Source organism: Phasianus colchicus, chromosome 8 (genome assembly GCF_987193195.1).
Source record: "Phasianus colchicus chromosome 8, bPhaCol1.hap1.1, whole genome shotgun sequence".
NCBI lineage: Eukaryota > Metazoa > Chordata > Aves > Galliformes > Phasianidae > Phasianus > Phasianus colchicus.
This window is the reverse complement of record NC_143443.1, coordinates 21,422,455-21,449,466: the sequence shown is the minus strand read 5'-3', so window position 1 is coordinate 21,449,466 and position 27,012 is coordinate 21,422,455. Positions and strand designations below refer to the sequence as shown.

At 35.6% G+C, this 27,012-nt stretch overlaps 1 protein-coding gene and 1 long non-coding RNA gene across 3 annotated transcripts in view; one reads left to right on the top strand and one right to left on the bottom strand.

The window, feature by feature from the left end:
- Positions 1-27,012, top strand: part of BTAF1 (B-TFIID TATA-box binding protein associated factor 1) — a 43,584-nt gene that overhangs the window by 5,552 nt on the left and 11,020 nt on the right. Inside the window, exons 2-25 of the mRNA XM_031597721.2 lie at positions 3,193-3,316; positions 4,449-4,563; positions 6,448-6,594; positions 8,723-8,886; positions 9,182-9,318; positions 9,953-10,064; positions 10,996-11,064; positions 13,515-13,604; positions 14,773-14,868; positions 15,117-15,293; positions 15,827-15,967; positions 16,097-16,221; positions 17,618-17,738; positions 17,861-17,965; positions 18,180-18,329; positions 18,963-19,105; positions 19,273-19,447; positions 19,926-20,129; positions 21,873-22,299; positions 23,280-23,470; positions 24,701-24,854; positions 24,944-25,053; positions 25,566-25,767; positions 26,297-26,445. Of these exons, the coding sequence (XP_031453581.1) occupies positions 3,193-3,316; positions 4,449-4,563; positions 6,448-6,594; positions 8,723-8,886; positions 9,182-9,318; positions 9,953-10,064; positions 10,996-11,064; positions 13,515-13,604; positions 14,773-14,868; positions 15,117-15,293; positions 15,827-15,967; positions 16,097-16,221; positions 17,618-17,738; positions 17,861-17,965; positions 18,180-18,329; positions 18,963-19,105; positions 19,273-19,447; positions 19,926-20,129; positions 21,873-22,299; positions 23,280-23,470; positions 24,701-24,854; positions 24,944-25,053; positions 25,566-25,767; positions 26,297-26,445 (3,628 nt within the window). The remainder of the gene's footprint in view (positions 1-3,192; positions 3,317-4,448; positions 4,564-6,447; positions 6,595-8,722; positions 8,887-9,181; positions 9,319-9,952; positions 10,065-10,995; positions 11,065-13,514; positions 13,605-14,772; positions 14,869-15,116; positions 15,294-15,826; positions 15,968-16,096; positions 16,222-17,617; positions 17,739-17,860; positions 17,966-18,179; positions 18,330-18,962; positions 19,106-19,272; positions 19,448-19,925; positions 20,130-21,872; positions 22,300-23,279; positions 23,471-24,700; positions 24,855-24,943; positions 25,054-25,565; positions 25,768-26,296; positions 26,446-27,012) is intronic.
- The window catches only part of LOC116231755 (uncharacterized), a 34,878-nt gene continuing 17,190 nt past the window's right edge, over positions 9,325-27,012 (bottom strand). The window contains exons 2-4 of one of the 2 annotated variants that reach the window (XR_016468813.1): positions 18,163-18,305; positions 11,686-12,009; positions 9,325-9,963 (exon numbers count right to left, since the gene is read on the bottom strand). This is a non-coding gene — a long non-coding RNA (uncharacterized LOC116231755). The remainder of the gene's footprint in view (positions 9,964-11,685; positions 12,010-18,162; positions 18,306-27,012) is intronic. The other variant, XR_016468814.1, reaches the window with a different exon arrangement.

The following is a 27,012-nucleotide window of genomic DNA, read 5'->3' as shown; positions in this document are numbered from 1 at the left end:
TGAGGTCAACAAATTTCAGGCTTCCCCATCTGATCAGACAGGGTGCTCATGGCACTTCAGAACCCTTACCCTGGGCCGAGCAGGATCCTTCCACAATTCAGCTGCATAAATCTTTTGGAAAAAGTTTTGGGATAATGTTGATACCTGGTCATTAACTATCCTGCTATTAGCTTTCTAATACCTCAGCAGCTGACAGACTTTCAAATTCACAGAAAACCTCACTGTGTGTAGGTCTCAGAATGATGGTTCTGCCTGCTGAGTGCCTCTGAGGTAGTTGTTATGGCCTTTGTTGTGGTTGTTATTTGTAGCCTTTGCTGCAATAATAGACTGAAAGGGCAAAAGGCTTGTTACACTTAGTGATATGGGAGTCAGTTACAAAGTTTCTCTGTACTTCTATTCACAAAACCCCCTTCAGTTAATTGAACTGAGCCCACATGTGTAATCATTCTGTGTGTCAGTGTTGATAAAGGGGAAATTCATCTTTAATTCCAGCCAACCTGCTATTCTGGTGAACAGTATTGCATATGAGACTGTTCACTGTTAGAGTCCTGTTACCTTTAGGATTGTTCTGTAAACTGTTGGAGTGCTAGCTGCCAAGAAGTGGAAGAGTCTGGTCCAATTCTTGAGTATCACTCTTGGGTGGCTCTATACTGGAAGTAAGATTTCAACTTTTATCAGAGCTGGTGTGTTCAAAAAGTTCTGGCTTTGATTACTTGGAGTATTTCTGTGGGGAGGATTCATTTGCCTAGATGTCTAGTGTCAAAGTGTCCTTGGCCACTACAGAATGACAAGGGTGCCTCTACATCCTGCCTGCTAACCCCATGTGCAAGACTCATTTAGAAGTGTCCCAGATGCTAATAGATGCCTGTTCTTAAGCACTTGGGCTGATGTCTCTGTGTCTGAAATATTTGTGGTGAGCTCTGTGTCAGTGTAAAAGCTCAAGCTGAATTTCTTAGAAGAAGATATTTGAATGTAATACTGTTAACAGTAGCTTTGAATTTCTGTTGCAAGTTCTGTATTGCTGATGCATTTAAGCAGTGATAAGAAAAATCTCAGATTTCTCATTTGAGATGAAAAAGATGTCTGCCTCCTTTCTAATGAGCTCTTATGAGTTTACAGAGGTTCATGTATCATTGTTGTCCTTTTGATGAGATGTAGTTGTCTGGTTGCAAATTCCATGTGCTTAGCACCTTTGTTTTAATTTTGTATGTAAAGTAGACTTCTTACCATTTAAAATCACAGATTACAAACGTAGTCTGCTGCAGTTAAAAAGGTGATACAGCCACAAAAGTTATGGGGCTTACGAGTGACTGTCTAGTTTTATAACTAAAACTGGAATTAAGCTCGAGTTTTTCTGAGAGTAGGCCATCAGTCATTTCCTCTTTTGAGACATGAAGAGTTGTTTGCTGAGGAAGTGGTCTAAGTTAGCTAATTCTGCTTGAATGTGGAGATGAAAAAAGATACTCTGATAGTTGAAGGAGTGGGTGGCACTAGATGGCAAAGTGATGAGCATGGAATGCTGAAGACCAAAAAGGGTGAATATAAGCATGAGGGCACAAGCAAGCTAGAGCAAGCTGTGGTTCCTCTGCATGTTTTGCAGTAAATAGTACAGATTGTCATGAAACATTGGGTTACTACTGTCAAGCATATTAAAGAAAAAAAATACCAGTAAATAATGAAGTTCCTGAGGATAAGTTATTTCTGACTAGTGTGCTCCAAGTGATTTGGAAGGCTCAGATCCCTAAAGCTTTTGTTTTCGTTTTTCTGTAATAACACAAATCCACTTGTTTAGAAATGTTTAGATTTTGATTTTATGTAGCATTAAAACAATTTACTAACTAGTAAATGATAGCAATTGAAACTTCAGTTTTATCTACAGAAAGTGAAATGGGCTTGTCTATTATAGTAGTAGGAAGAGAATTATTTCAAAGTTCACGGATAGCAGAAGTGTGCCTAAAATACTAAAATGACCTGAAATAATTTGAGTTAGAAAATACCTTTTCTTTAATGGATTCCTAGTCTAGTATCTCTGGTTGTTAGAAGACATGAGTTTTGGAACTGTTATATGCTGTGACATTTTAGCCTGTAGTATTGCTGTTCTGTTGCATCAAATTATGAAGTATTCTCAGGAATAGATACAGTTTGAGTGTGTAAAAGAAAATACAAAATGCAGTGATGTACAAGGTTTTTTTTAATTATTATTATAAAGTTAAAAGCAATTCTAGTGAAAGGTAATTAGTAGGAAAAATCTAGCATGCATTATATTAATCCTTTTCCTGTATTTGCGAAAACCTAGGGTATGTGTTTGAGGAAGGGGAGTTGTCAGGTTACCTGTAGCATTATTTAATCAGGTGGACCTGGGTGAGCTTCACTGCTGTGTAAATTCCAGCTTTGTGGTGGTGTGATGTTTGAACAGAATTCTTATGATTACCTTTAAGAATAGAAGGGACAATTCTGACTGTGCCACATCTAGACTTACATTCAGTAGAGACCTCATACTGCACGGTGTCTCATGGATCTCAGCATTCTGTAAAGAGAACTATAATAATTGTTTTAAGAGTAGATGTTTGGGGTCTCACTCATTAATACAAAGTTACTGTGAAAACAGATCTGGTCTCTGTATTTCATGGGAGGGCAGGAGGTATCAGAGTATTTTGAATCTGTAAATACAAGAACAGGTTAGATCTTGTGTGTTTCAGGTAATTAGAGGGTGAAACATAGGTGAAAATTAAAAATTTCTGGTATCCTGGAAAAGCAGAGGATGACTATTGATGTGAGTCTTCAAAATAAACGATAATTCACAGTATGAATAATTGAGCCCTTTGCTTTCTCTGCCTGTCAGAATTTGCTGAAGATTGCTTACAACCTAACAATACTAGTCTTTCAAAATAGAAAATGTTCTGTCTCAGAAAAAAGGAACCTATTTCATTTTCTTCTTGTAACTTGCAGATTTTTTAGAACTAAAGTTTCTAAAAGTGTCTCCATCATTTCTTTTTTTCCTACCAGATTACATGTGCTTTTGGAGCAAATACAGTTATTATTAGGAATAGGTATATTTGTCAGTCTGTCAGTTGGCAGGCAAACATTTCTGTTTGCGTTTTAGATAAACTGGAAAATCTGGGGGAATATAAATAGACATGGCCAACTGAACTATGAATTCTGTAACATTTTCGTTTTTTGTCAATCATTCAGGCTTGATCGTCTCTTTATTTTACTGGACACCGGTACAACACCAGTAACAAGAAAAGCAGCTGCACAGCAACTCGGGGAAGTAGTGAAACTGCACCCTCATGAACTGAACAATCTCTTATCTAAAGTAAGCATCTTGGTTTTTTTCTCTTTCTGTTTTTTTGTTTTTTTGGTTTTTTTTTATTTGTTTTTTTTGATACTACTATCAGGACTAAAATAACTACAGGACTAAAATAACTAAAAAAAAAACTAAAATGAGTTTTCTAGGATGTGGTTTCTGTGGATAGGGGCAGCTGAAAGAATAGTATTTTTGTGGAGCTCCATGGAAAAAAAGGAGAAGAAAATTGGGAGGCTGGGTCTTTAAAGGCTTGCTGCTTTGGTAGCCTCTGAGAAGGTTGCATAAGTCAGGTTTCACTTTGCATACAGTATTGGTATTCAGCGTTTGCTGAAAGTTCAGGTTTTCTTCTACAGAAAATCCAAATCTCTACTGCCTTTTAAATGTTTTGCGGCCGCTTTCAAAGACTGTTGCTTGTGTGGTACAGGATTGATATTATAGGAAGCTGCATGTCTTTAAAAAGGCTGGAAAACGGAAACAGGTTTCCATTAGTTTGAGACTGCAGTCTGGCCAAGTCCAGTAAAAACACCAAAAATAGTTTTGTTTCTGGCAGCTGGAGATGGCTGAGCGGCCTCAGTTCTGCTTTTATTGAACAGGTGCTCTCACCACAATTTATGATACCAACAGAACGGTCAGGGAATCATGAATATCAAACCACCATCAGTGGAAGAAATAATTCTTCCAGTTTCGAGACATAAAAGGAAATCAGTTTAGAGGAGCATATGTTGTAGCTAGTGAACCATCTTGGCCTTGTTCAGTAAAATTTTGAAGTCTATTGTTCTTCCTGGAACAATTTTAGAAAGAAAAAAGTTTCAAGCCTTGTTTGGTACCTGGAGGTACATTGTATAAAGTGAAGTCTACTTTGTATAAAACAAGGCTAACTTTCGCTGATCCAACTAAACACAACTTACAAGTTCTTAAGGACTGGCTATGGCAAGGGTGCTGCTAAGCAGTGTGAATGATACAGTGAAAGTCGCTTATGGTTTGTTTGGTGGGGGTTTTTTTGTCTTTTGTTTTAATTGTTTTGAATCTTGTCTTGATCCACAGCTGTAAAAGTGTTATACCAGAGCATAATAACTGATAGATGCTCTAAAAGTATGCTTTTTTAACAAAATGTAATTTATTTGTTAATTTCTCTTTAAAGGTGTTAGTGTATTTAAGAAGTACAAATTGGGATACCCGTATTGCAGCTGGCCAGGCTGTTGAAGCAATAGTGAAAAATGTACCTGAGTGGAATCCAACTCCAAGATCAAAGCAAGGTGCTGCTTAAATGAATTATGTAGAGTGATGCAAACTGACTGTGATATAAAAAGTCTTAAGGCAGCTGTGCCATTCTGTTTAAGATGAACCTGCTTTTTTATTTTGTAGTAACCTCTTTAGCTCGAGATGTTCATATTCAGTTACAACACTGCGTGACCTTTGCTTCTTCTAAGATTCACATGCTTCTGCTTTGTACCCTCAAAATGATTTACTCCATATAATTAAGAGGAATAATAACTGGTGAAACAAGAGAACTTTTAAACAGTCAATTTTGTCATATTTTGCAGTTTCTGAAAGCACCTTTCTGAGAGAGGTGACATGGCATCTTGTTGCCATCTGTTTGTGCTTATCTGGAGTTGTTGTATTAGGGATGTTGCTTCCTTTTTAACAAAATTCCTATCTGATTTGAACTGTTCTCACATTAGTTGCATTACTACAGATTTGTTCCATTATTACAGAATTTGCTAAGCAGTTTCTGCGCTTGCTTTATTCACTGCATTTGTTATTTTTATAAACGCTTGCTATATTTGCACCCCTTCAACAGTTTTATTCTCTTCACCTTGAAAAGTTGCCCTGTCTTCAGTTTCCCCTCAGAAGACAGCTGCTTTATCTTTTAGACAGCTTTATTTGTAATTTTCAGTGCTTTTTCTTACTTGTGTTCTCCTTGATATGTACATACCTGTCCATAGTATACTTGCATCTCTAAAATACTGGTATTTATATGTAGTGGCAAAATGATGCATTTTGTTATGTTTTCAGTGTCCTTCCTGATGAAGCCCAGTACCCAGCTTGCAATTCTGTCGCTGCCTAATAAGCTGATAATTACAGAAATCTAACAAGTGCCTCCAAAATCTTCATTCACTGTTAACTGCCAGTTCTCACATCTGTGTTGTGTAGTCACAGCTTAAGTTCTTAGTGTCGCACTTTATCTGCCATCTTGTTGTTCTTAAGAGTCCTTCTAGGATTTCTTAGTATCACAGATTTTCTCTATCTGCATATTAGAGCTCTTTAAGGATGTTGATAATCATGTTAATTAGAGAGTTTTTTCAGGAGCTATGCTGACTCTTTCCTGGTGTATCTGTATACTTAGTAGCTTTATTTATAGACTCTGCCGTGTGTATATATATATATATATTCATTATATATATATATTCATTATATATATATAATGAAATGTTATATCCTTCTTCAGGTCTGAAGAAATGCAGGTATTGCTCATTTTGTATGGTGCTCAATATGCAATTAAACTTATTCTACTGTAAATGAACAAAACTTTCGTAAGGAAGCATGAGACAGATTACCAAAATAAAAGCTGCATTTCTTGTAGGCAACAGTGGTATTTGTAGTGCTGATTTAATTCAGGATGTGAATACACCTGAAGCCACAAAACATGAGTACTGAAGTTTTGAGGCAAGGGAATACTTTGGAAATGAATTCATGACCAGGAAATGATAAGACACCTTGTGAGGATCAACCATCTTATCGTTGTTGAACTGGACAAGTATACAAGTATCTGCAGCTTGTCTGCTCTCCTGCTCTCTTATCAGGGATGCCTGGCTGTTGGTTATGTGAGGCAGAGTTGGCATGATACTTATGTGTGAGCCACGTGCAGCTCAAACTGAAGGTGGCCTTATGTGTACGTGGAAAATCCTGTGTTAGTCAGTGTCCAAGATTTTAAAAAGCTAAACTTAGCAAGGAGAAACACTAAAATTTGTTTTTATGAAATGGAGTCTTTGTTTTGTGAATGAAAATGCTGTATACCTGATAGTTCTTCTGGGGAGTGAAATTATTTCTTCCTTCCTGACCGTTATCTTATTTCTGCCAAAATTTTGAGAACGATCTTCGTCACATTTTCCTTAATATTATTTTCAATGTTTGTTTAGAACCAGGATCAGAAAGTCCTATGGAAGATTCACCTTCAACAGACCGGTTGCGTTTTGACAGATTTGATATATGTCGCTTGTTAAAACACGGTGCATCCCTCCTTGGATCTGCTGGTGCAGAATTTGAAGTCCAGGATGATAAATCAGGTATATCTCTATATCTTTCTTGCAAGCCAGAAAACATAGAAAACATTGGTTTGAAAAGGCTTGTTGTAGTTGTGTTTTAAGTCTAGTCAGCCATGGTTTCTCAGAATGCTAGGGAAATACAAGGAAGAAAATCTGCTCTAACACAACTGGTTTGTACTGTCTTTCTTGAATTAGAGTGTTTTTATAGAGGGTGTGTGTGTATTGTTTCCTCTCACTAGAATTAGTGTACATGTAGGGGGGAGAGTGGATTCCTAGCATTTCTGTAGAATTATTATTTTTTTTTTTTTTTAGTTTCAGGAGATACGATCACTTGTTCCTTACTAAAACAATGCTCTCTAGCTTGTAGGATGTGACTAACTGAAGAGCATTAAGGTTTGAAATATAGGAGAGACTGCACAAAACTCTGTTGATGTCAGAAGGTCAAATATTTAAAATATTCAGTGCGTACTGTGTACTTCAGAACTGTTAAATACCATAGTATGATCCAGGTGGTTTTACGATTTACACTGTTGTGGCATTTAAATGCTTATACAGACATCAGTGTTTTTATGGTCTCTTAGTGGAAAAGAAGCATAATAATATTTCTCTGCAGTGAGTATGGAACAACAAGTGAAATTATCTAGTATCAGTTAACTTATGGCTTCTATTAGAGATCACCTTGCTGCTTTTGCATCTGTGTGTGGGTAAGAAATGTGGAATATGTGTTTAGTAACTTTGTGATACCTTTTGTTTCAAGTGAATTGTCTGACAAGTTTCTGCAGCTTTTTAGCTGAGAATTACTTTACATCTGTAAAGTGACATAAAATTATTTTGAAGATATGTGTGATGTGTTGACCAGTAAGTTTGTGAATGCCCCTCCCTGGAAGCATTCAAAGCAGGCTGGATGGGGCTTTGAGCAACCTGGTCTAGAGGGAAGTTTCCCTGCCTATAGCAGCAGGCTGGAATAAGATGATCTTAAAGATCCTTTCCAACCCAAACCATTCTATGATTCTATGATATACTTACATATATATTTTAACTGTACTTTTCTATTTCCAGTCCAGATTCCAGTTTCTGCACCTCCTGAAATGGTGCCATAGATAGGAAGGCATGCTGGCTGCAGAGCTTTCAGTTACTTATCTCCTGTGCATGCTGCAATCTCTGCATTGTACCTACTTTTTAAGTAACCAAACTGATGGAATGGGACACTTTGGTTTTTCATAGATATGTTATTTATCCTGCTGCCTTATCACATGACATTGTAAATAATATTGAAAATGAAAAATTAAGAAATTGGTATAAAATATCTTAAAAAATGACTTAACTTTTTAAATTGCTTTAATTGATGCTTTTTTAACTGACAGGAAAATTCATAAAGCTTACTTTCTGTTCTGCAGCTTTCCTTTTCAAGTAGGTAGTCAGCATGAATGGATATAAAGCAAACTTATTTGGCAAGTTTATTCTACACAGACTCTAAAGTCTTCTAGATGTTAAGTAATTCAAATATTTAGGATTCACAGTGTTCTTGAGGTAGTTTCAATTAAGTTTCTAAGTGTGCCTTGCTTGACACATGAAGCTTAAGGATTAGATTTTTAACAGACTCCAGCACCCTGGGAACATCGTGCTTATGCTTCAGGGTCCATTGCTTTCAGGAGAGAAAAGAAAAACTTTTGGAGAAACAAACAAAATTAAGCAGAAAAGAAAAATCAACAGTGAACAACATCATTCCACAGAGATGCACATGCTGATTAATGCAGTGCAGGCTCTCAAATCAGTTGCTGGATTTAGATTTAATTTTAGTATTAATTTCTTTCAAAGTGCGATTTCCTAAGAAACTTTTTTTTTTTTTTTTTTTGCAAAAGCTGTTTTCTTTTTATTAACTTCTGTGGACCAAATGTAATTTGATGAATTTTATGGGAGCTATTTTCTGTTTAAAAATCACTTGAAGTAGTTCTGTAGCTTTAACATCAGAAGGTTCTTCCTAGGAATCAATATGATTGGGTTTAAAATGTTTTATTTATATATTATCCAAATGCAGTTTAGATTAGTTCTATGACTTCTGTTTTTATGCTATTTCACTGAGCAAGACTTCACTAATAGATCTAGTTGGAAATCTGACACATCTGCCTTTCTGAAAAACTTTTTAAAGGTGAAATTGATCCTAAAGAGCGGATAGCACGACAGAGGAAACTGTTACAGAAGAAGCTTGGCTTAGATATGGGTGCTGCAATTGGGATGAATACCGAAGATCTGTTCAATGATGAAGATCTGGACTATTCTCCTTCTTCAGTTTCACTAGTAAACAAACAACCTGTAGGTAAAACCTCGGGCTGTTTCACTGCAAAGAATAATACAGTGGGTTTGCTTTATTTCAGTTTCCGCAGTTATAACATTTTTATATTTTAAACATGATCAACTTCTAATATGATATGCTTTGGCTTCTTCAACCCTTAAATCCCATACTTCCCCATTAGGATTATTTGATGTCAAACTGTTGCTCTGAGTTGCAGTTAAAGGAGAGTTGGGGAAGTTGAGAACAATGTGGGCTTGGGGATTTTTCAGGATCTTTGTTGTAAGAAGAGCTGACAATGAATGGCTTCTCTTTCAGACTCTTCAGGCCGCTGAGTTAATTGACTCAGAATTTAGAGCTGGTATGAGCAGCAGACAAAAGAATAAAGCCAAAAGAATGGCTAAGCTGTTTGCAAAGCAAAGATCTAGAGATGCAGTGGAAGCTAACGAGAAGAGGTATAACAGTGAACTATTTTGCTCTTTTTTTCTATTACGCTTGAATTGTAATTTGATTGACCCGTTGAAAAACTTCCTACAGTCTTTGCCTCTTAAACTTTTACATGCTAATTTTATTGATGGAAGCAAGGTGCTGCTGTGCTTATTCCTGGTAGACTATTAAAAACCTGGCTTTCCGGAATCTTGAAATAATGGGATGCTGCAGTTTAAAATGTCTGGTTTGTCCTTGTTGTTAAATGCACCCTGAGAATAGCACAAGAAAATGGGGGAATTAATACAGTAAAAATATTAGATACTATTTTCCCATGTATGATGGTACATTCCTTGTCATTGGAGTTTAGTGATGTGCTATTGTACCTGCCGTATTTATAAAGAACAGTAAGCAGAATTATTTTTCCTTGGTTTATTTAAGAATTTCTGTATTTCTTGGGTAAAGCTGACAGATTTTCATTTGGCCTCCTGGCTCAATTCTGTTATCTGCAACTTTGTACATATTTTGCATGTTTCAGAAGGCGTTACACTTTTTGTTCTTATTCTTTCCATGCTTGACCGTGTCTGAGACTTCAGTTGTAGAAGTAATTGCTTTTCATAAAGCATACTTTCACTCTATAAACTTATACTTGTTCCTTCTCAGCAATGATAGCACTGATGGGGAACCAGAAGAAAAGAGAAGAAAAGTTGCGAGTGTTGTCATCAACCAACCTGCCACAGACTCAAAAACATTGGTAGAAAATGCTTCAGAAGAGGTATGATCACTGTTCTGCTGTTAGTGAAAATGATCAGTTGTTTAGCAGAGTAACATAAAATAAAAATTCTTTATGCTCACAAACTATAAAGTCATTTTAGGATTATGAGTGAGAGGAAAGAATGACATTGACAGCTTCCCTTAGTATGTAGTGAAGCAAATGGGCTTCAAGCTGTATGCAGCATTGAGAGGAAAACACATTTAATCCATCTGTATTAGTTTGCGACCCAGGTGAACCTGAATAGGTGAATTACAGGTGTTGGACCTGGGTATTAAACTGTCAAATGCTAAATGCTTAGATAAAAGATTACACTGAGCTATACATAATTTGATCTAAATGTTCACATACACTTTATTTAATCTTTGCCTTACTTTAATTAGGCAGGATTTAGAATTAGATTCTATATTTAGTAGCAAATATGTTTGCTTCAATTGAATGAAAAGCTGCATAATTTTAAGAAATGCTGTACAGGAATACCAATACTGCATAGAAGTTTATTTTGCAGTGACTTTATCTTGATTAAATTCAAAATAAGTTTTTCTTAATGTAGCTTAGTAATTGAATTCTTATTTGTGAAACAGTGATTGGAAAACGCATTTATGAAAGTTTAATGACAGCTGTAAATTGAGGTGCTGCTGGCTGCTAGCCTTTCAATTGCTTTGTCTTTATGATGGTGTAAACTTCCTAATATTAGTATAATTTTTTTTTCCACTGCCGTGTCAGCCTCCTTACAAGAAATTCTGGAATAACAGATATGCTTCTTATTTTCAGTAATGCAGAATGTGTATTGAAAAGTTAGTGCTTATTGCTTGATTAATTGATCCAATTACATCATCTAATTTCAAACTGGGATTTGCCTATTTTGCTTTTCAAAGACAATGCATAAATTTAAAGAATCACTAACTTACTTAACTATTTATTATGAATTTAGGCAAATGAATGGCCTCTGGAAAGTTTTTGTGAAGAGGTGTGCAATGATCTCTTTAACCCTTCCTGGGAGGTAAGACGCATGCAGTATCTATGGTATAGCTATATATGCTTGATAAGAGGTAGACTTAAATAGAAATTCTATGCTTAGGACATGAGCATTTTGCTTGGTAGCAGAACTTACATGAATCATGCATATAGATTACATAGTTGAGACCAGCTTGGTCTTACAGAATTTCTTAAGAGTTTTTTAAGACTGACTTAAAGGAGAAATGAAATGAGAATTTTGGAAGTATTGAAATTTGAGCAAAACAATGTTAAGTTATTTATACTGTGCAAGCACTGCTGACAACAGTAGCATATCCATCTCTCATCTAGAAGAGAGGAAAAATCACCTTAACAGCGGATAGGCTACGAATCACTGTCCTCTTCATTTATGAAAAGGAATTTACTTTTTTTTTTAAGTAAGAATTACATTAAGTTACAACTACAAAAACTACATATTCGAGACTGCTTATTTCCAAAATTCAGTTGTTACGCTCATGCATTTACTCAATCCCTGTACTGTTTTCCACGAACATTCATATTAATTCCAAGCAAAAATATGAAGTAATTGACAAAGGGTTTTCTTTCTTGAGCGGAAGATGGGAATAACTACTATGAACTAACCTCAGTTTTGTAAAAAGAAAATTACCTTTCTGGAAGTTCCAATGTTATCACCAGCTGTAATGTACTTAGGTGTTATCTGTATCACAGTTTTACCAATAGCAGGTTGGCTCTGCCCATGCTGACCTCAATCTTGGAAAAGCAGAGATAGATCATCCACAGCCAGCATGAGTATTTTGGGCCCTGAGAAAAAGGTTAATTACATCCATGTGGCACATCACTGTATCTAAACTAATAAGCCTCATTTTATTTCAGGGCAGACTGTTCGCAGCTGAAACAGAAGTTCACTGTTTTCTGAAATGCAGGCACTCTCATAGCCTTCTTAGTACATTTGATGTAGGGGTATGCAGACCTGAAACAAGGAAGTAGATTGTTACAGATTCATTTTTATGATATGTTCTCAATGGAAGAACAGGTTAAGCTATCTCAAAATACATGTTTTTAAATCGCCCTCTGGCATATTCTTGCCATGTTTATAGGCAGCCTGGTTGACTTGTTCAGACTGCTTGTCTAGCTCATAGGCAGCTGAAGTCAGATGTGCTGAATCCTACTACTTGGTATTTCCTTGATACATTTCTTTCTTGCTGCTGTTTTTTATTTTCAGAAGTTAACTTCTCAGCAGAGTGTTCTTTTGGCTTGTAAAAACTAGTATAAACAAATGTATACACAAGTGATTAGTGTATAATGAACACTTAAGACTTTAAGACTATGTTTAATGGCTGTTTTTTACTGGCTTACAGATTTCACCAGCAGCCCCTGAGCTATACATATTTCTGTTTATATTTCATGTAAAATTCTTAGATAACTTGGAGAATCTACCAGCCATTTGGCTCTAGTTGTTGCTGTCGTGTAATGTACTATCAACAAGCATGTATATTAGGTGCTCATTATAAAAATAGTACAGTAGATTCTGCTCTAACCTATGTAAAGGCCTCTCAATAAAAAACAGGCTCAAACTTTTGCTTTTGTAACTTTTTGTGCAGCTACTATGCTAGCTTTTCTTGATTATCCAGTTGTAGCTAGCTAGGGATCAAAAGTATGAGAAACAGGTATTGCCATAGCATACCTTTCTGCTGGTATTCTGTAATCTCCAAAACTCTTTCTCCATACATTCAACTCTTTATATTTGGTGAGCACGTATATGTTGCTGTAATTTGCTTTGCCATATTTGTTCACTTTTCTCTTAATATTTGGCCAAGCAAGGTAGGTTTATAAACTAAGCTGAATAGTAATTCTCAGAGATTTGTTTTGTGGATCCCAAAATATCCACTGAGGATCTAAACTCAGTTTATAAGAAATATGAAATCTACTAAGAGCACTGCTTTCCTTTAGCTTATAAACTTAGTAAAAGTTATCTTTGAGCAGCTCCTTGTGTTGCTCAGTTCCCCAAAAGCCAAAAACTGCAGTGATCTAGAAGCTAACTAGAGTGTTTTATATAGCTCCTGAGATTCATGAGGTGACTGTATTTGTAATTGTTGATCTTTCTCTGAAAACCAGTGTTTTATAACATAGTGAAGTAAAGCTAAATGGCAAGTGCCTTGTTGGGTACATTTGTGCAAATATGGTAACAGATTTTTTTTCTGATAGAAAACAGAAACAATTCTTACTTGCCTCTGTCCATAAACTGACAAATATTTAATAAATACTACCCTGTTCTAAAACAATCTAATTTTATCTAATAAAATACTATCCTTGTCCACAAGTCTACGAAGTACCACTAACTCTACAGCGTTGCATATACCTATGTTAGGGGGAAAAAAAATTACCTAGTGTAATGAGTTGCACTATGGAGCTTTTTTTTTTCTTTTTTTAATCTTCCTAAATCTTCTAAAACTGACGTTTTATTTCACTTTCTAGGTTCGACATGGTGCAGGTACTGGACTGAGAGAGATACTCAAAGCTCATGGTAAAAGTGGTGGTAAAATGGGAGACAGCTCATTAGAAGAGGTGAATTTCCAATCATGCAAATTTAATTGTAGCTTTCTTGAATTGGATTTAGTAAACTGACTTCTTAAAATACTTAAGCTTTGCAGAAGATTGGTCATTTTGAGGGGCTATAAACCATGAGATCTTCCAACTCAAAACAATCTGGATCAAATCACCACCTCAACTAATTAAACATTATGCACAAAAGTATTTACATACTTCCCATGTATTTAAAAGGAAAATTAAAAAGAAAAATTAATTTCTTAAGAGTGATTATTTGCTTATTATTAATAGTGAATCTCATTCACATTGATAGGACAGTAAAATCAGCAAAGAGAGCTTGTGGTTTAGAGAGTGCTGAAGAATGATGAGATATATATATCTCATGTAGATCGGTCTACTTCAGTATACTTTATCTACAGAGAAAGCAGAAGCTGTTGTCTTTCCTTGCTTCCATGCTGTATTTGTTCTTTGGAGATTGCAGAGTAATAACAACACATGCTGCGATGATAATCTCATCGGTTTCTTATTTATGGAAAGAGCCTGCACACTTCAAAGGCTGCTGTGCATTCCACATGCAGTATGGACACAGTATGATCAAAGACGTAATTTTTAAGAGAAATGGTAATCTAGTAGATGAACAGTGGAGGTGTGAAAGGTGATGTCAGAGTAGTAGCGAGTAGTTCCTTTTCCGGGATTTGTCCTCTGGGGTTCAGAGTTGCGAAGCTGTTGGGCCTCTTACAAGATGCCAGAGCCTCAAAACAAGCTTGATATAATTACCTATATCTGGAGGAGACTTGACTGAGAAGTGCACTGCATCATAGTTCATGTTTATTTGAAAATACTCTTCAAACACATTGTAATTTGCCTAGAACACAGCAACATTACTACAGATTGAGTGACCTTACCTTTGCATGCTGTGTAGGAATAAAGTCATCGGTCTACTTTACATGATGCTTTGCAGCCTTTTGATGAAAGTACTATGTGCACCATTGTGATGTTTGTGATAAGCCAGGTCAGAGCTAAATCAGTGCTGACTCTTCTGCCCAAATTGTGCAAGATGACTGCATTCAGTCAATGTAAACATACATTGTGATACCTTTTCAAATATAAATTTAGCAAACACAAGCATGTCTGAAATCCTTTATGAATAAATACAGACCAGATATTCTTTTTTTTTTTTTTACAGATGATTCAGCAGCATCAGGAGTGGCTGGAAGACTTGGTTATTAGACTTCTTTGTGTGTTTGCATTAGACAGATTTGGAGACTTTGTTTCAGATGAAGTAAGTTGTCTGAGTGAACAGATAAATCAGCAGGCTTCTGCAGGAGATGATGCTGCAGCAGATTCGCTGCACTTTGTACAGTGCTACTGCATGTGCTTGCTCTAACTGTTCACAGACGCTTACTACAAAGTAGCAGATAAACATATTTCACCTTGTATAACAATTTTGCTCATCTTATCATTAATGAGATTCTACTCATTAATTTATAAGTCAAAGTTTCATAATGAAATGGCTCTTTCATCACCTAGGTGGTAGCACCAGTACGTGAAACTTGTGCTCAGACTTTGGGAGTGGTACTGAAGCATATGAATGAGACTGGAGTTCATAAAACTGTGGATGTTCTCCTGAAGCTACTTACACAGGAGCAATGGGAAGTGAGACACGGTGGACTCCTAGGAATAAAGTATGCTTTGGCAGTGCGTCAGGTAATAACTCTCATGACAAACTGTAGAGAGCTTTGGAGCAGAAAGCTCTGCTCAAAGATGAGGATGTGCTGGAAAAACAGATATGAGAAAACCAACCTTCTTGCACTGCATCTCATGTGGGTTAAGATGTATGACTGCAGCTTTATTATCCAGGCTACAGAAATCAGCAGGTGTTTGGCAGTGTCATACGACTGTAATCTCATTAACAGTTACTTGCACAAAACAAATTTATAAATAGAGGCTGTGCCATTTTAGCTTTGATATTTTCATGCGTGAGATTTGCAGAGCTGTGTGCTACAAGAGGTTTAGTTTAGCTCATTATTATTCTGCAAACTTTGGGTTTGGGTTAGCTCAAAAACTGAGCTAAATTAATGTTCAAATTTATAACCTAGATTTTACTTAATGAAGTACCTTTTAATATTTAGATTACATTACTGGACTTGTAGCTTCTTGTTATATAACAAATACCTTTTAGCTGTTTGGTGTGTGCTCTGTTTTTTTAAGTTTAAAAATACTTTTGCTCTTTTTGGCAGGACATGATCGACACATTACTGCCTAAAGTGTTGCCTGCAATAGTTGAAGGTCTCCAAGATCTGGATGATGATGTTCGAGCTGTTGCTGCAGCATCTTTAGTACCAGTAGTGGAAAGCCTGGTCCACCTTCAGTCTCAGAAGGTAACTGAGCTGTTTTCCATCAATTCTGATCCAAAATTTCACTGAGCAAAGGAAATAACATGTAACAGTTAGCAGCTGAATATTTTCTCCTCTTTCTGTCTGACAACCTTTTCTGTTTATTTGTCCTAGGTGCCTTTCATTCTTAATACATTATGGGACGCGCTCCTCGAGTTGGATGACTTGACGGCTTCCACAAACAGTATCATGATCCTTCTTTCTTCTCTTCTGACTTATCCTCAGGTCCGCAAGTGCAGGTAACTTTTTAATTTGTATTTCTTCATTATTCAATATAAATCTCAAGTTATTTTCAGATAGGAATAATCAAAATAGCGCTCAAATCACATGCCAAGGAAATACGTAATTTAAATCAGTATTTTAATTTTACTCTTGCTTTTCCTCAAAGGGAAGGTTAGGGCAGTGTGCTCCTCATTTCATTTCATTAGTAGTGGGCCCAAAAATAATTAAAAGGTAGTAGATGTTGTTTATATGTGTCTTTTGCTTTTCTGCTTTTAACTCCACTGGTTGTAGTGGGTATTTTGTAAAACGTATTAACTGCACTTAAATGGTGATCCTTTCCACAATTTCTTATCTGCTCCTTATTGACAAATTCCAAACAAGCGCGCAAACTATTTACATCAAAACAGCAATTATAACATTACTATTGGACATAAAGCTTGACTATTGAAACAGTTCAAAAGAATTATGAAAATGAAAACTTGGATCAATAGTACAACCAGTCATTCTGTGACTGATAAAGGCAGATAAAGCAGTGGGTAAACATGATTTCTGTTCCAAAATGAAAAAGAGGAGAAAAAATTGCAATATAAAGTTACTGGAACATTCACTGAAGAAAGCAGAGGGGAGATGTTAAATATTTCTCGTTATGTATGACAGTGAATAACGTTTGCCCCTTCTTCAAAGACAAGTTTTTTCCTTCCTTACCAACTCTTCAATATTAAAAGACCTTTTTTTTTTTATTTTCAAAATGTAAGTTTGTAACTGCTAAAAGCAGTAATTGTTAGCTTTTTAGAACAGGAAAACAAATCCTTCTTTAAGTCTGCAGACAGTGTTGAGTTTCTGTCTATTCAGGATTGTCAAAGTAAAGGAATTGCATGTTAGCGTGTTCTTTCATCATACACATGGTAAACTCACAGCTGCTACACTTAACACACCTTGCCTTTCACATTCTGAATGATTGTCACTGCTAATGCTGCTTTCAGCACAAATACAAAACTAAGAACGCAGTTCTGCCACCAGCAACCCCATCTGTAATTCATCATGTAGTATCAGTTGATGTCCATGTTCATGCATAATAAATAAAAACAAGCTTGGATCTTAACTCATAAATACCTAATAATAAATTCCAAAGTAACAAAGGAGAAGGAATAATTTAGGAAACAACACAGTAAAAATACATGCTTAAATCAACTAGCGCTTCATACTATAAGGAAAAAAAACAACAGTATTGTTGTGAAAAATAATGATGCTGACTCAAATTATTTATAAAACATTTAAGTTGTAGTAATATGATCCTTCACTTGAAATCACCCAATATATGCAATAATCTCTTTCTTCTGAATAAAACAAAATTAACTGTGTTTTCATTTTTTCCTCTTCTCACTGCCTCTCCGTCACTCTTTCATGTACAAGTATTCAGCAGTCACTCACAGTGTTGGTCCCACGTGTATGGCCATTCTTGCATCATACTATATCCTCTGTGCGAAAAGCAGCACTGGAAACATTATTCACACTGCTCTCTACACAAGACCAGGTAAGAATTATAATAAATTATATTATAAATTATAAATTTGTAAATTATAAATAATAAAGATTACTAGCATTTTGTTATGATGAATACTAGAATCTTTTCAATCGTGATAATTCTTGTTTCAGAGCTCTTCAACGTGGCTGACTCCAATTCTGCAAGACATGTTGAGACATATATTTCAGTTCTGTATCTTAGAAAGCAACCAAGAAATTCTGGATCTTATTCATAAGGTATTTGTGAGTTAGATGTATATTGTTTGTGTATTTACCTCTTCATATCCTCTGTGCTTTAGCACCAATAAAGAATAATCTGTTTGTGTCTGTTGTAGTCTGCCCATGTGATGCATTAATACAAACTGAAAGGAAACAGGATAGTTTCTACATATGTGATTTTATGAAAAAACACATAAAAATCGGTCATGATTTACCCTGTTTCTTTCCCCAGGTATGGCTGGAACTGCTAAACAAAGCATCTGTTCAGTATGTGGTTGCAGCTGCTTGTCCATGGATGGGAGCTTGGCTCTGCTTAATGATGCAGCCATCTCATTTGCCAATTGATTTAAACATGTTGCTAGAAGTAAAAACCAGATCAAAAGTAAGTGAAATATGACCTCAGTATGTGTTGTGGGGAAAATAGGGAAGTAATTAGCTGGTATAGAAATGGACATGTTCTGAAAGTGTTAGAGGGACGTAGTATTGCAATTTTGCAATGGTAAATATTACTTATCTTCTAGACCTCAATTCCTTAGAGAACAATAGTTCTTCTGAAGTTATCCACTGGAATTCAAAGTATTATCGTGTAGTTTGCTCAATGTGTATTTTGTATTTCACAAGTATTTATGAGGTTCTATGTATCTGCAGTGATTTCCTCAGAATCTGGCTATAGGATTGCAAGTCTAAAAGCAGTAATTTATTTCTGAAGATTCTGAAAGAGATTTAATTTTTCCTTTGTGTTCACTGAAAATGAAGTTTTTCAGCTACATGTTGAGAGTTAATATTCAAGTGAAGGAACCATATCTTTCATTTAATTGCACCATAGAGTATTACTGGAGAGGTGGTTTAGAATGGTGAGAATGGACTGCTTTCAGGAGTCTGCTATCCAAGAAACATTTTGAGTTAGTCCAGTTTCTTCAGGGAATGATGGTTACTAGAAATGTTATGGAATATAAATTCATCTTTTCTATTACGAACACATTTATTTTAAACTTCTCTCAACTTCATTCCATAGGAAAAGGCAGCTGCTAAACTGCGTCAAGGTCAAACCCAGAATAAGGAAGTAATTCAGGAATATATTGCTGGGGCAGACAGCATTGCAGAAGATCCAGCAACCAGGGATTACGTTGTCATGCGAGCTCGGATGATGGCAGCAAAGTCAGTTTACTGGAAAACTGAAAAAATATTTACAAGCAGCCTATCTTTTTTGTTAAAGTGCTTCTGTTAAAATCTAATTATGTAAACTGCTTTGTCATCATCAGTTTGAATCATTAATTGACAAGTGATCGTAATATTGAAGCAAATGTTCTTTCTCCTTTTGTCAGGTTGTTGGGAGCACTTTGTTGCTGTATTTGTGACCCCGGTGTAAATACTGTTACTCAAGAAATAAAGCCAGCTGAATCATTAGCTCAGCTACTGCTCTTCCACTTGAATTCTAAATCTGCCTTGCAGAGGATTAGTGTTGCATTAGTAATCTGTGAGTGGGCAGCCTTGCAAAAGGTAGGATGTTTCTGCAGCAAAAATAAATTTGACTTACTAACTTAATCCATAGCTCATCATCTGCTACTTCAGCTTGAAATAAAATTTCAGTAGATAAGCTAAAATACCAAAATCTTGATAGCTAGACAATGGGGGAGTAAATTATGCTACTCAAGTAGCTAAATGCCAACTGTCAGAACTGTGAATCAGTAAATACATTCACATTTCTTCTGCAAATTGATCTATTCAAGATGCGTGTTACCTGTGTCAACTTTCCTTTTAGCAAAAACATCTTCCCTGCATTCCACTGTCATTCCAGTTCTTAGTGACAGACTGAACATTTTGTTCATAATCTTTAATGTTTTGAGTTAAAAATGTTAACGGGCTCTCTGGTACCTTAATTTCTGTATTTGGATTCTGTTGTTTATTACTCAGAACTGAATAGAAGAAATCTTGATGACTCAAATATAAATTATCTGTTTTGTCTTTTCTTTTACAGGAATGTAGAACTGTGGCAATTTGTGTGCAACCTTGTTTACTTGGGGTGCTTTCTGAACACCTCTATTATGATGAAATTGCTGTTCCTTTTACACGAATGCAGAATGAATGTAAACAGCTTATTTCATTGTTAGCTGATGCGCACATTGACATTGGAAACAGAATAAACTGCAGTGTATTTACAATAGATCAAGCCAATGATCTGGTAAGCAGAGGCATGTCTGCCCTTCATTCAAATCTGTTCTTGTCTTGCTATACATATTCAGCACAGTTATTACACAGACAGCAACTCCTAGAAATCATGTGATAGCTTTATACTTCGTTTGACATGAGATGCGTAACAGATATATACACACACACCACTTCCCTCCATGATGTTTACCAACTGTTTAAAAAAATGAAGTAGAATCCAATGTAAGTGCTTAGTGGAGAAAAAATTTTCACTATTCTGATTCCTGGTGGTAGATGCACTACTGAAATCTACACAGAAGAAAAAAATGCAAGTGCAAATGCTTCAAACCACTGTCAAAAGACTTGCAAATAAATGTGTAAGTTCATGCGAAGAGCTTTCTAAAAAAATATTCAGTGTAAAAGATGAGATCTTTTCTATATGAGACCCCTAAATTAAAGGTAGCTGGTGTGGGAGAGGTGTGTAGGTCTGCTGAGGAGAACAAGAGGAGGTTTGGATTTGTATCACTATGGCCCCCTTTAGACTATAGAAAGATGTTGGATGTTCACAGTCTTAGATGGTAATATTTTAGTAGTAGCTTAACTTGGAAATCTGAACATATTCTTAAAGTTATAGAAGATTGCATATATGGGTCAAAGAGATTTTGGCAGCCAGTCTAAATTGAATAGATTCCCAAGGAAAAGCTAGATAGAATCCTAAGGGCTTTTGTTTAAGTAAAGGAATTTTCATATACCTCAACTTTTTACTCTTCAGTCTATAATTCAGCTGCTTGACTGCTGCATGCTTATGCAAAAGATACCCATTTTGAATTTAAAGATTTCATAAGGTGCATACCATAACTATTTGCTTTCTTTTGTGGCTGTCTTCACCTCTAAAAATACATACATTGTACTCTTTTTTTTGTAGAATGGTTCTCCGTGCATTAGATGTAAAAATGCTGTGCTTCTACCTACATACATTTTCTGCATCCCTTGGTCATTCCCTTAATCAAGGTCATGTGTAGTATTTGACATCTGTATCGCTTCATAGTTGAAAGACTTGAACATTTAAAAGTAAAAAAGTGCAGAAAAAAAAAAAAAAACACAAAAAAACACCAAAACACCCTCACTCTCTCTAAAGTTACCATTTTTCATCTACATCTTTCACCTATTTCAGAGTCATGTGTCCTATCTGTAGAATAAGGTCAAAGTTCCCATGATTTCTTGTAGCTTGCAGTCTGTTTCCTGTGACAAATTTAATCAACAGTAGTCGGCTGTTTGGGGGGAAAAATGGGAAATATGGCAAGTGCTGCCATCTACTATGTTGTGTTGACTTTTTCCTTAAGTTTTTCATCAGTCTGCATTACCTCAAAAGAAAATCATAGAACTTCTCATGCACAGAACCCTGCATGTCCTTTCTGGCCTATTGTATTTGTAATGTATTCTCCTTCACTCATATCTTATGATTTCTTATAGGTAGACTTAAAATATCTGGATATATTTGGTGAACATAGGATACCTTTTGGGAAGTATCTAAATTCTTTTAGATTTGGTAATACAGAACTGAAATGTTTTTAATATGCCTAATTTTGCACTTAACCTGGAGTTCAAGATTCCAGACCCTGGTCTGGAGCGCTTTCTGTAACGTGCTGATAAAAATGGAGATTTTTGTGGAATGTTGTTAGTGGCTCATGTTCTGCCATGAAAACTATGGGGTTCAGTGTTTGTTCCCTTTTTATACGAAATAAAATAATTTGTAACTTCTTCTCTTCTTCATTAGGTTACTTCTGTTTTTAATGAAGTGACATCATCTTTTACTCTGAATCCTAACATTTTACAACAGTTGGATAGTAAACGACAACAAGTCCAAATGACTGTTACAGAAACAAATCAAGAGTGGCAAGTGCTGCATCTGCGAGTTCATACTTTTGCTGCGTGTGCAGTTGTGAATTTGCAGCAACTGCCAGAAAAATTAAATCCTGTTATAAAGCCTTTAATGGAAGCTATCAGAAAAGAGGAGAATACACTAGTACAAAACTACGTGGCTTCATGCATAGCAAAATTACTTCAGCAGTGTACAACAAGGTCTCCTTGTCCCAACTCCAAGATAATAAAAAATCTCTGCAACTCCCTCTGTGTGGATCCACATCTCACACCACTAGCAGCGTGTCCTGCACAGCCTCAGAGTGGCAATGAAAATTCAAAAGGTATGCTATGTAAAACTGCTAGGATCTGTGCTTATCTCTGAACTGCTAAAATGAGTATTTGAGTGAATCTTGCTTTCAGTATATTAAAATGCCAGCAACAATCTTTTATTTATTAGTAATTACTTCATTCAGGTATCTTGGAGTTCCACACAGTGTATAGATTAATGTAATATACCTTAGTTCCAGTTTTTAGTTACTTACTGTTGTGCGCCTATCACTATTAATTTCTAATCCATGTCATGAAACTTTTCACTGAAATGGAATTAGTTTTGAAACCAGAAAGTAGCTTGTCAGAAAGAAGGAGAAAAAGTCTGACTTGTGTTACGTTCTGTAGACTAATTGTAGGGTGACAACAGATGAGGACAGTGTTTGAAGTTGACAAAAAATCTTGTGCTTGCTGTGGTCATGGAGTTTCTTAAAGTGACTGCCCACTGCTAAAAATGTGTGGATTTAATGAGCAATGCAAATTGAAACTTTGCTATTTATAAAATCTTTAGCCAACATTCAGGTTTGACCATTAGAGATTTTACTTTCTTTTTAATGCATACTTCATCATCTCAGAGTAGAATAATACATTCATATCCAATCAAAACTGAAGATGATTAGCCTAAGTAGAAACATCAAGAAATCCAAAGATACTCATCTGCTCTTTGTTTCATGATAAAAGTCTTGAACTATTTACAAAGGGTAAAAAGTTTTAGTTTTTAGGACATTATGCTGGTTTTTACTTGATTTGTTTCTTGCTGAATAAGAGTTAATCTGGCAGTGCACATTAGATTTCCTTGCCAAGCCTCTAATACACTCTTAACACAGTAACTCTTTTCTATACTTAATTATTTCCTTCCCTGAGAGCAATGACACTTACCCATGGTTTTCAAAGCACTTTGAGATCTGCAGATGATTTGTAAGTGGCTATCACTTCCACCCACATTTTAAACCACAGCTTAAATTGTTTTCAGCTATTCTGTCTTCTCCCTCAGGACCCAACTCTGACAAAGATGGGATGCATCATACAGTTACTAAGCACAGGGGGATAATTACACTGTACAGACACCAGAAAGCTGCTTTCGCCATCACGAGTCGAAGAGGTCCTGCTCCTAAAGCTCCCAAAGCCCCAATTGCAGACCTCCCCACTGGCAGCAGTGGAAGCATTCCTACAGAACTTGATGAGGTAAAGTTGAAAATTTTGCATTTATAATTTGTATGCCCACTCCTCTTTATTAGTTTGAACACACTGAAATCAATAGCGCTACAAAAAGGTTGCCCAGGACCCTTACCTCAAGAGAATTAAGTCAACATATGATTCTGTGAGACAAGCAGCCTGTGTTTGTTAATGATGATGTCTTAAATCTTCTGTGTTGTTAAGCAAATTAATTCTTCTGAAAAACCTTACATTTGCACAGGATATCGGTATCTCAATATAAATCCATGCAAATGGATTTTCCTAAACTGAGCTGTGATTGTGTCCTGTTACTTACATCGAGTTTTGATTATTTTGATGCACAATGGAAACTCTGAAGCATGAAAAACTGTTTAAAATTCAGCTGCATTTAGGATGTACAACTGAATTCCACGCTTGATGTGCTAAATCTTTTTTGTTATCCTTTTATTCTTAAAAAGCTACCAAAGTATTTAATGTGATGTTAGTCAGAACTGTGCTCACTGAACATCATGGTGGATTTTATTTTTAATTGTTAGTGGTTTATATCAGTTTCACTCTCTGAAGAGGGTGGGAGCAGGAGAAGGGCTTAATAACAAATACAGTACTGCTTTTGAAAAGTTGTGCTGACACGTTGCTGTTACTGGTGTCCTCTATATTAGCAATACTTTAGTTCTAGAATTGGAAGCAATTGGAAAACTTAGTGCTAAAATGCCCTGTCAGTAAAAGCCACATTCCCAAATTTCTAGAAAATAAGCTGCTGTAAAAGACTTGCCTTTTTTTTTAACCAGCAAAAAATAATAAATAATTTATAAAGAAAAAAAACAAACATGCAGATGTATGGGAAGTAGGCATTTGATTTTGATGGTGGCTAGGTAATGATGGGAGCCTCCTTAAAAATAATCATCATTCAGAGAAACCAAGTGTGGTTGTGTGAGTGATGTTTTTGCTTTGTAAGTTTTTTGTTGTTGTTGTCTAACATAAATAACAAAGTAATCTTACAGTTTAGTGCCTGGACATTAAGTTTTCATACAACTTCTGAATGTGAAAATAACCTTTCTGAAGTTGACCTAATATTAGTAATCTGACAGCACTTCTACATAATATTATGCATGTCTGTTTACAAAATATGGGAACTTTGCTTTCATCATTGTTTACATTTGTTTAGTAAATTAAGCTTGTTTGAAACAAGATGCACTTCATCCTGTCCTTACTACTTCATTAAAAATTCTTCAATTCCAGGCTCAGAAACCGTATGTTGTTCAGAGAAGAGGAGCTGAGTTTGCCTTATCTACAATAGCTAAACATTTTGGTTCTGAAATGGCAAAGGGATTGCCTCATCTCTGGGATGCTATGGTTGGTTCATTAAGGAACAACATTCACATAAATAATTTTGGTAATTATCCTTAAAATTACAGTTGGGGGACCAGTAGGATGGGGACAGCATGTTAATCTGAAATTGGACCCATTTTCTGTTTTTAACAGATCGAAAGTCCTTGCTGGAAAAAGGAGATGCTCCTGCCCAGGAGTTAGTAAACTCTTTACAGGTTTTTGAAATAACAGCAGCCTCAATGGATATTCAGCTTCATCCTCTGGTAATGAAGTTCAAAAACAGCTTTTTGTATGAAGCACTTCAGTCTGTTCATTGACACCATTTTAGATCTTTGTTTTGTACAGCTTCTTTTTAGGTTTTTCTAAGATGGGACAGGTTTTCTAAATGGGACAAGCCAAATTCACAGGCTGGAAGGACTTGTTAATCTGCATCTATAATCTATAATGATTCTTTATAAAAAGTTCTGAGTGCTTAGTAATGTATTTTTTTCCAATGTTAAGTTTTATTTTAACTTGCACTTTTACTAAAGTAGTAAATATTTAGTTACTCTGAATGTTCACTGTAGTGGGGAATAATAACTGTTGAAAGTTGAATTGTATTTTTCTTCTGAAAAAATTTTTCAGTTCTGCACAGTGAGGTCATGTGAAGAAACCAATTTAAGCACTTTTGTGGAGGCAACCATGGTTTAAACATTTTTTACTTTAAAATAATTCAATATTATTTTTAATAGCTCATAGTAATTTCCTTTTTTTTTTTCCCCTATCCTCTATTCAGTTAATTGAGCATTTGCCTCATCTTTGTATGTGCCTTCAACATCCTAGCACTGCAGTGAGACACATGGCTGCTCGCTGTGTAGGTGTTATGAGCAAAATAGCTACCATGGAAACAATGAATATATTTCTAGAGCAAGTTCTACCATGGCTGGGAGCAATAGATGACAACACCAAACAAGAAGGTGCAATTGAAGCGCTTGCATGTATCCTTGATTGAGTATTCAAAAATGCAGAAGCCTCTCTTCAGCTGCAAAATTTGGAAGAACAAAAACCATTGCCTAAAAATAATGGGAAGGGGACTGAGGTAGAATGTTAAGTTCTTTGTCTCCTGTAGATAACAAATGTAAAAACTTTATTTCCATTATTTATCCTTCATTATTTTTAGTCTCTATTATTATTAGTCTTCATTATTTATCGAGAGAGGTTTTAGTGGAAGCAGTTCAATATTCTAAAGAATGCTGACTGTGGAAAACGAGCTTAAAAAAATGAACTAAACTGAAAAATGATAAGGAAGTTAATGCTTAGTGTTGCCAAAATGCACCAAGTAGTGGAATTCACTGTTTGCCCTAAAGGTAGCTGGGTAGATTAGACAATTTTTTTCATTCCTTTGTTAGTAGAAATCTTGTTCATCTGAAGTAATGTATTAATAACTTGTATGTGAAACTGCCAGGTGGATAATGATGTCAGACAATGCTGAATGTGTAAACACTATTTCCTTAATGGATGATTCAGGTGTAATGGAACAGCTAGATGTAGGTATTGTTCCATACATTGTTCTTCTGGTAGTTCCTGTTCTGGGTAGAATGAGCGATCAGACAGACAGTGTACGTTTCATGGCTACTCAGTGCTTCGCAACACTAATCAGACTAATGCCTCTGGAGGTAAGTTGAAGTTCTAAGTATAATGAGAATATGAACTGTTTTGTCTCCACTTTTCCATCAGCTACAAAGCCCAAGCCTCTGGTTCATTAAATGCTGAATAAATAACAGTATTTTAGAAATTCAGTCCAGATCAGGAAACTGATGATGTATTCTTTATAATGTAAAATGAGAAAAATGAAACCCTTTGCTAGCATTTTCTAAATCAATGTTAAAATAAAAATTGTCTTTATAGGAAATTTAGTTCAACTGTTGTCATGGTTTTGGTTTTTGCTTATTTGATTTTCAATATTCCACATCAAAACATCATGTACACAAAGTTAAAGTGCATATGTTAATTTGGTATGAAAAGCAGCTTAGAAGTTGTATATTTGTTCTCTTGGATATGGTGATTGCCAGTGTGATGTGGGAGAGAATTAAAAAAAAAAAAAAAAAAAAAAAGTAGAACTCATGGGTTGAGGTAAAAACTATTTACTAGGATAGAGAAAAAGAAAAGGGATAATAGTTATGACTATAGATGTGTGTGTGTGTGTATAACTAATATACATATGTTGTACACGTGTGTAGTAT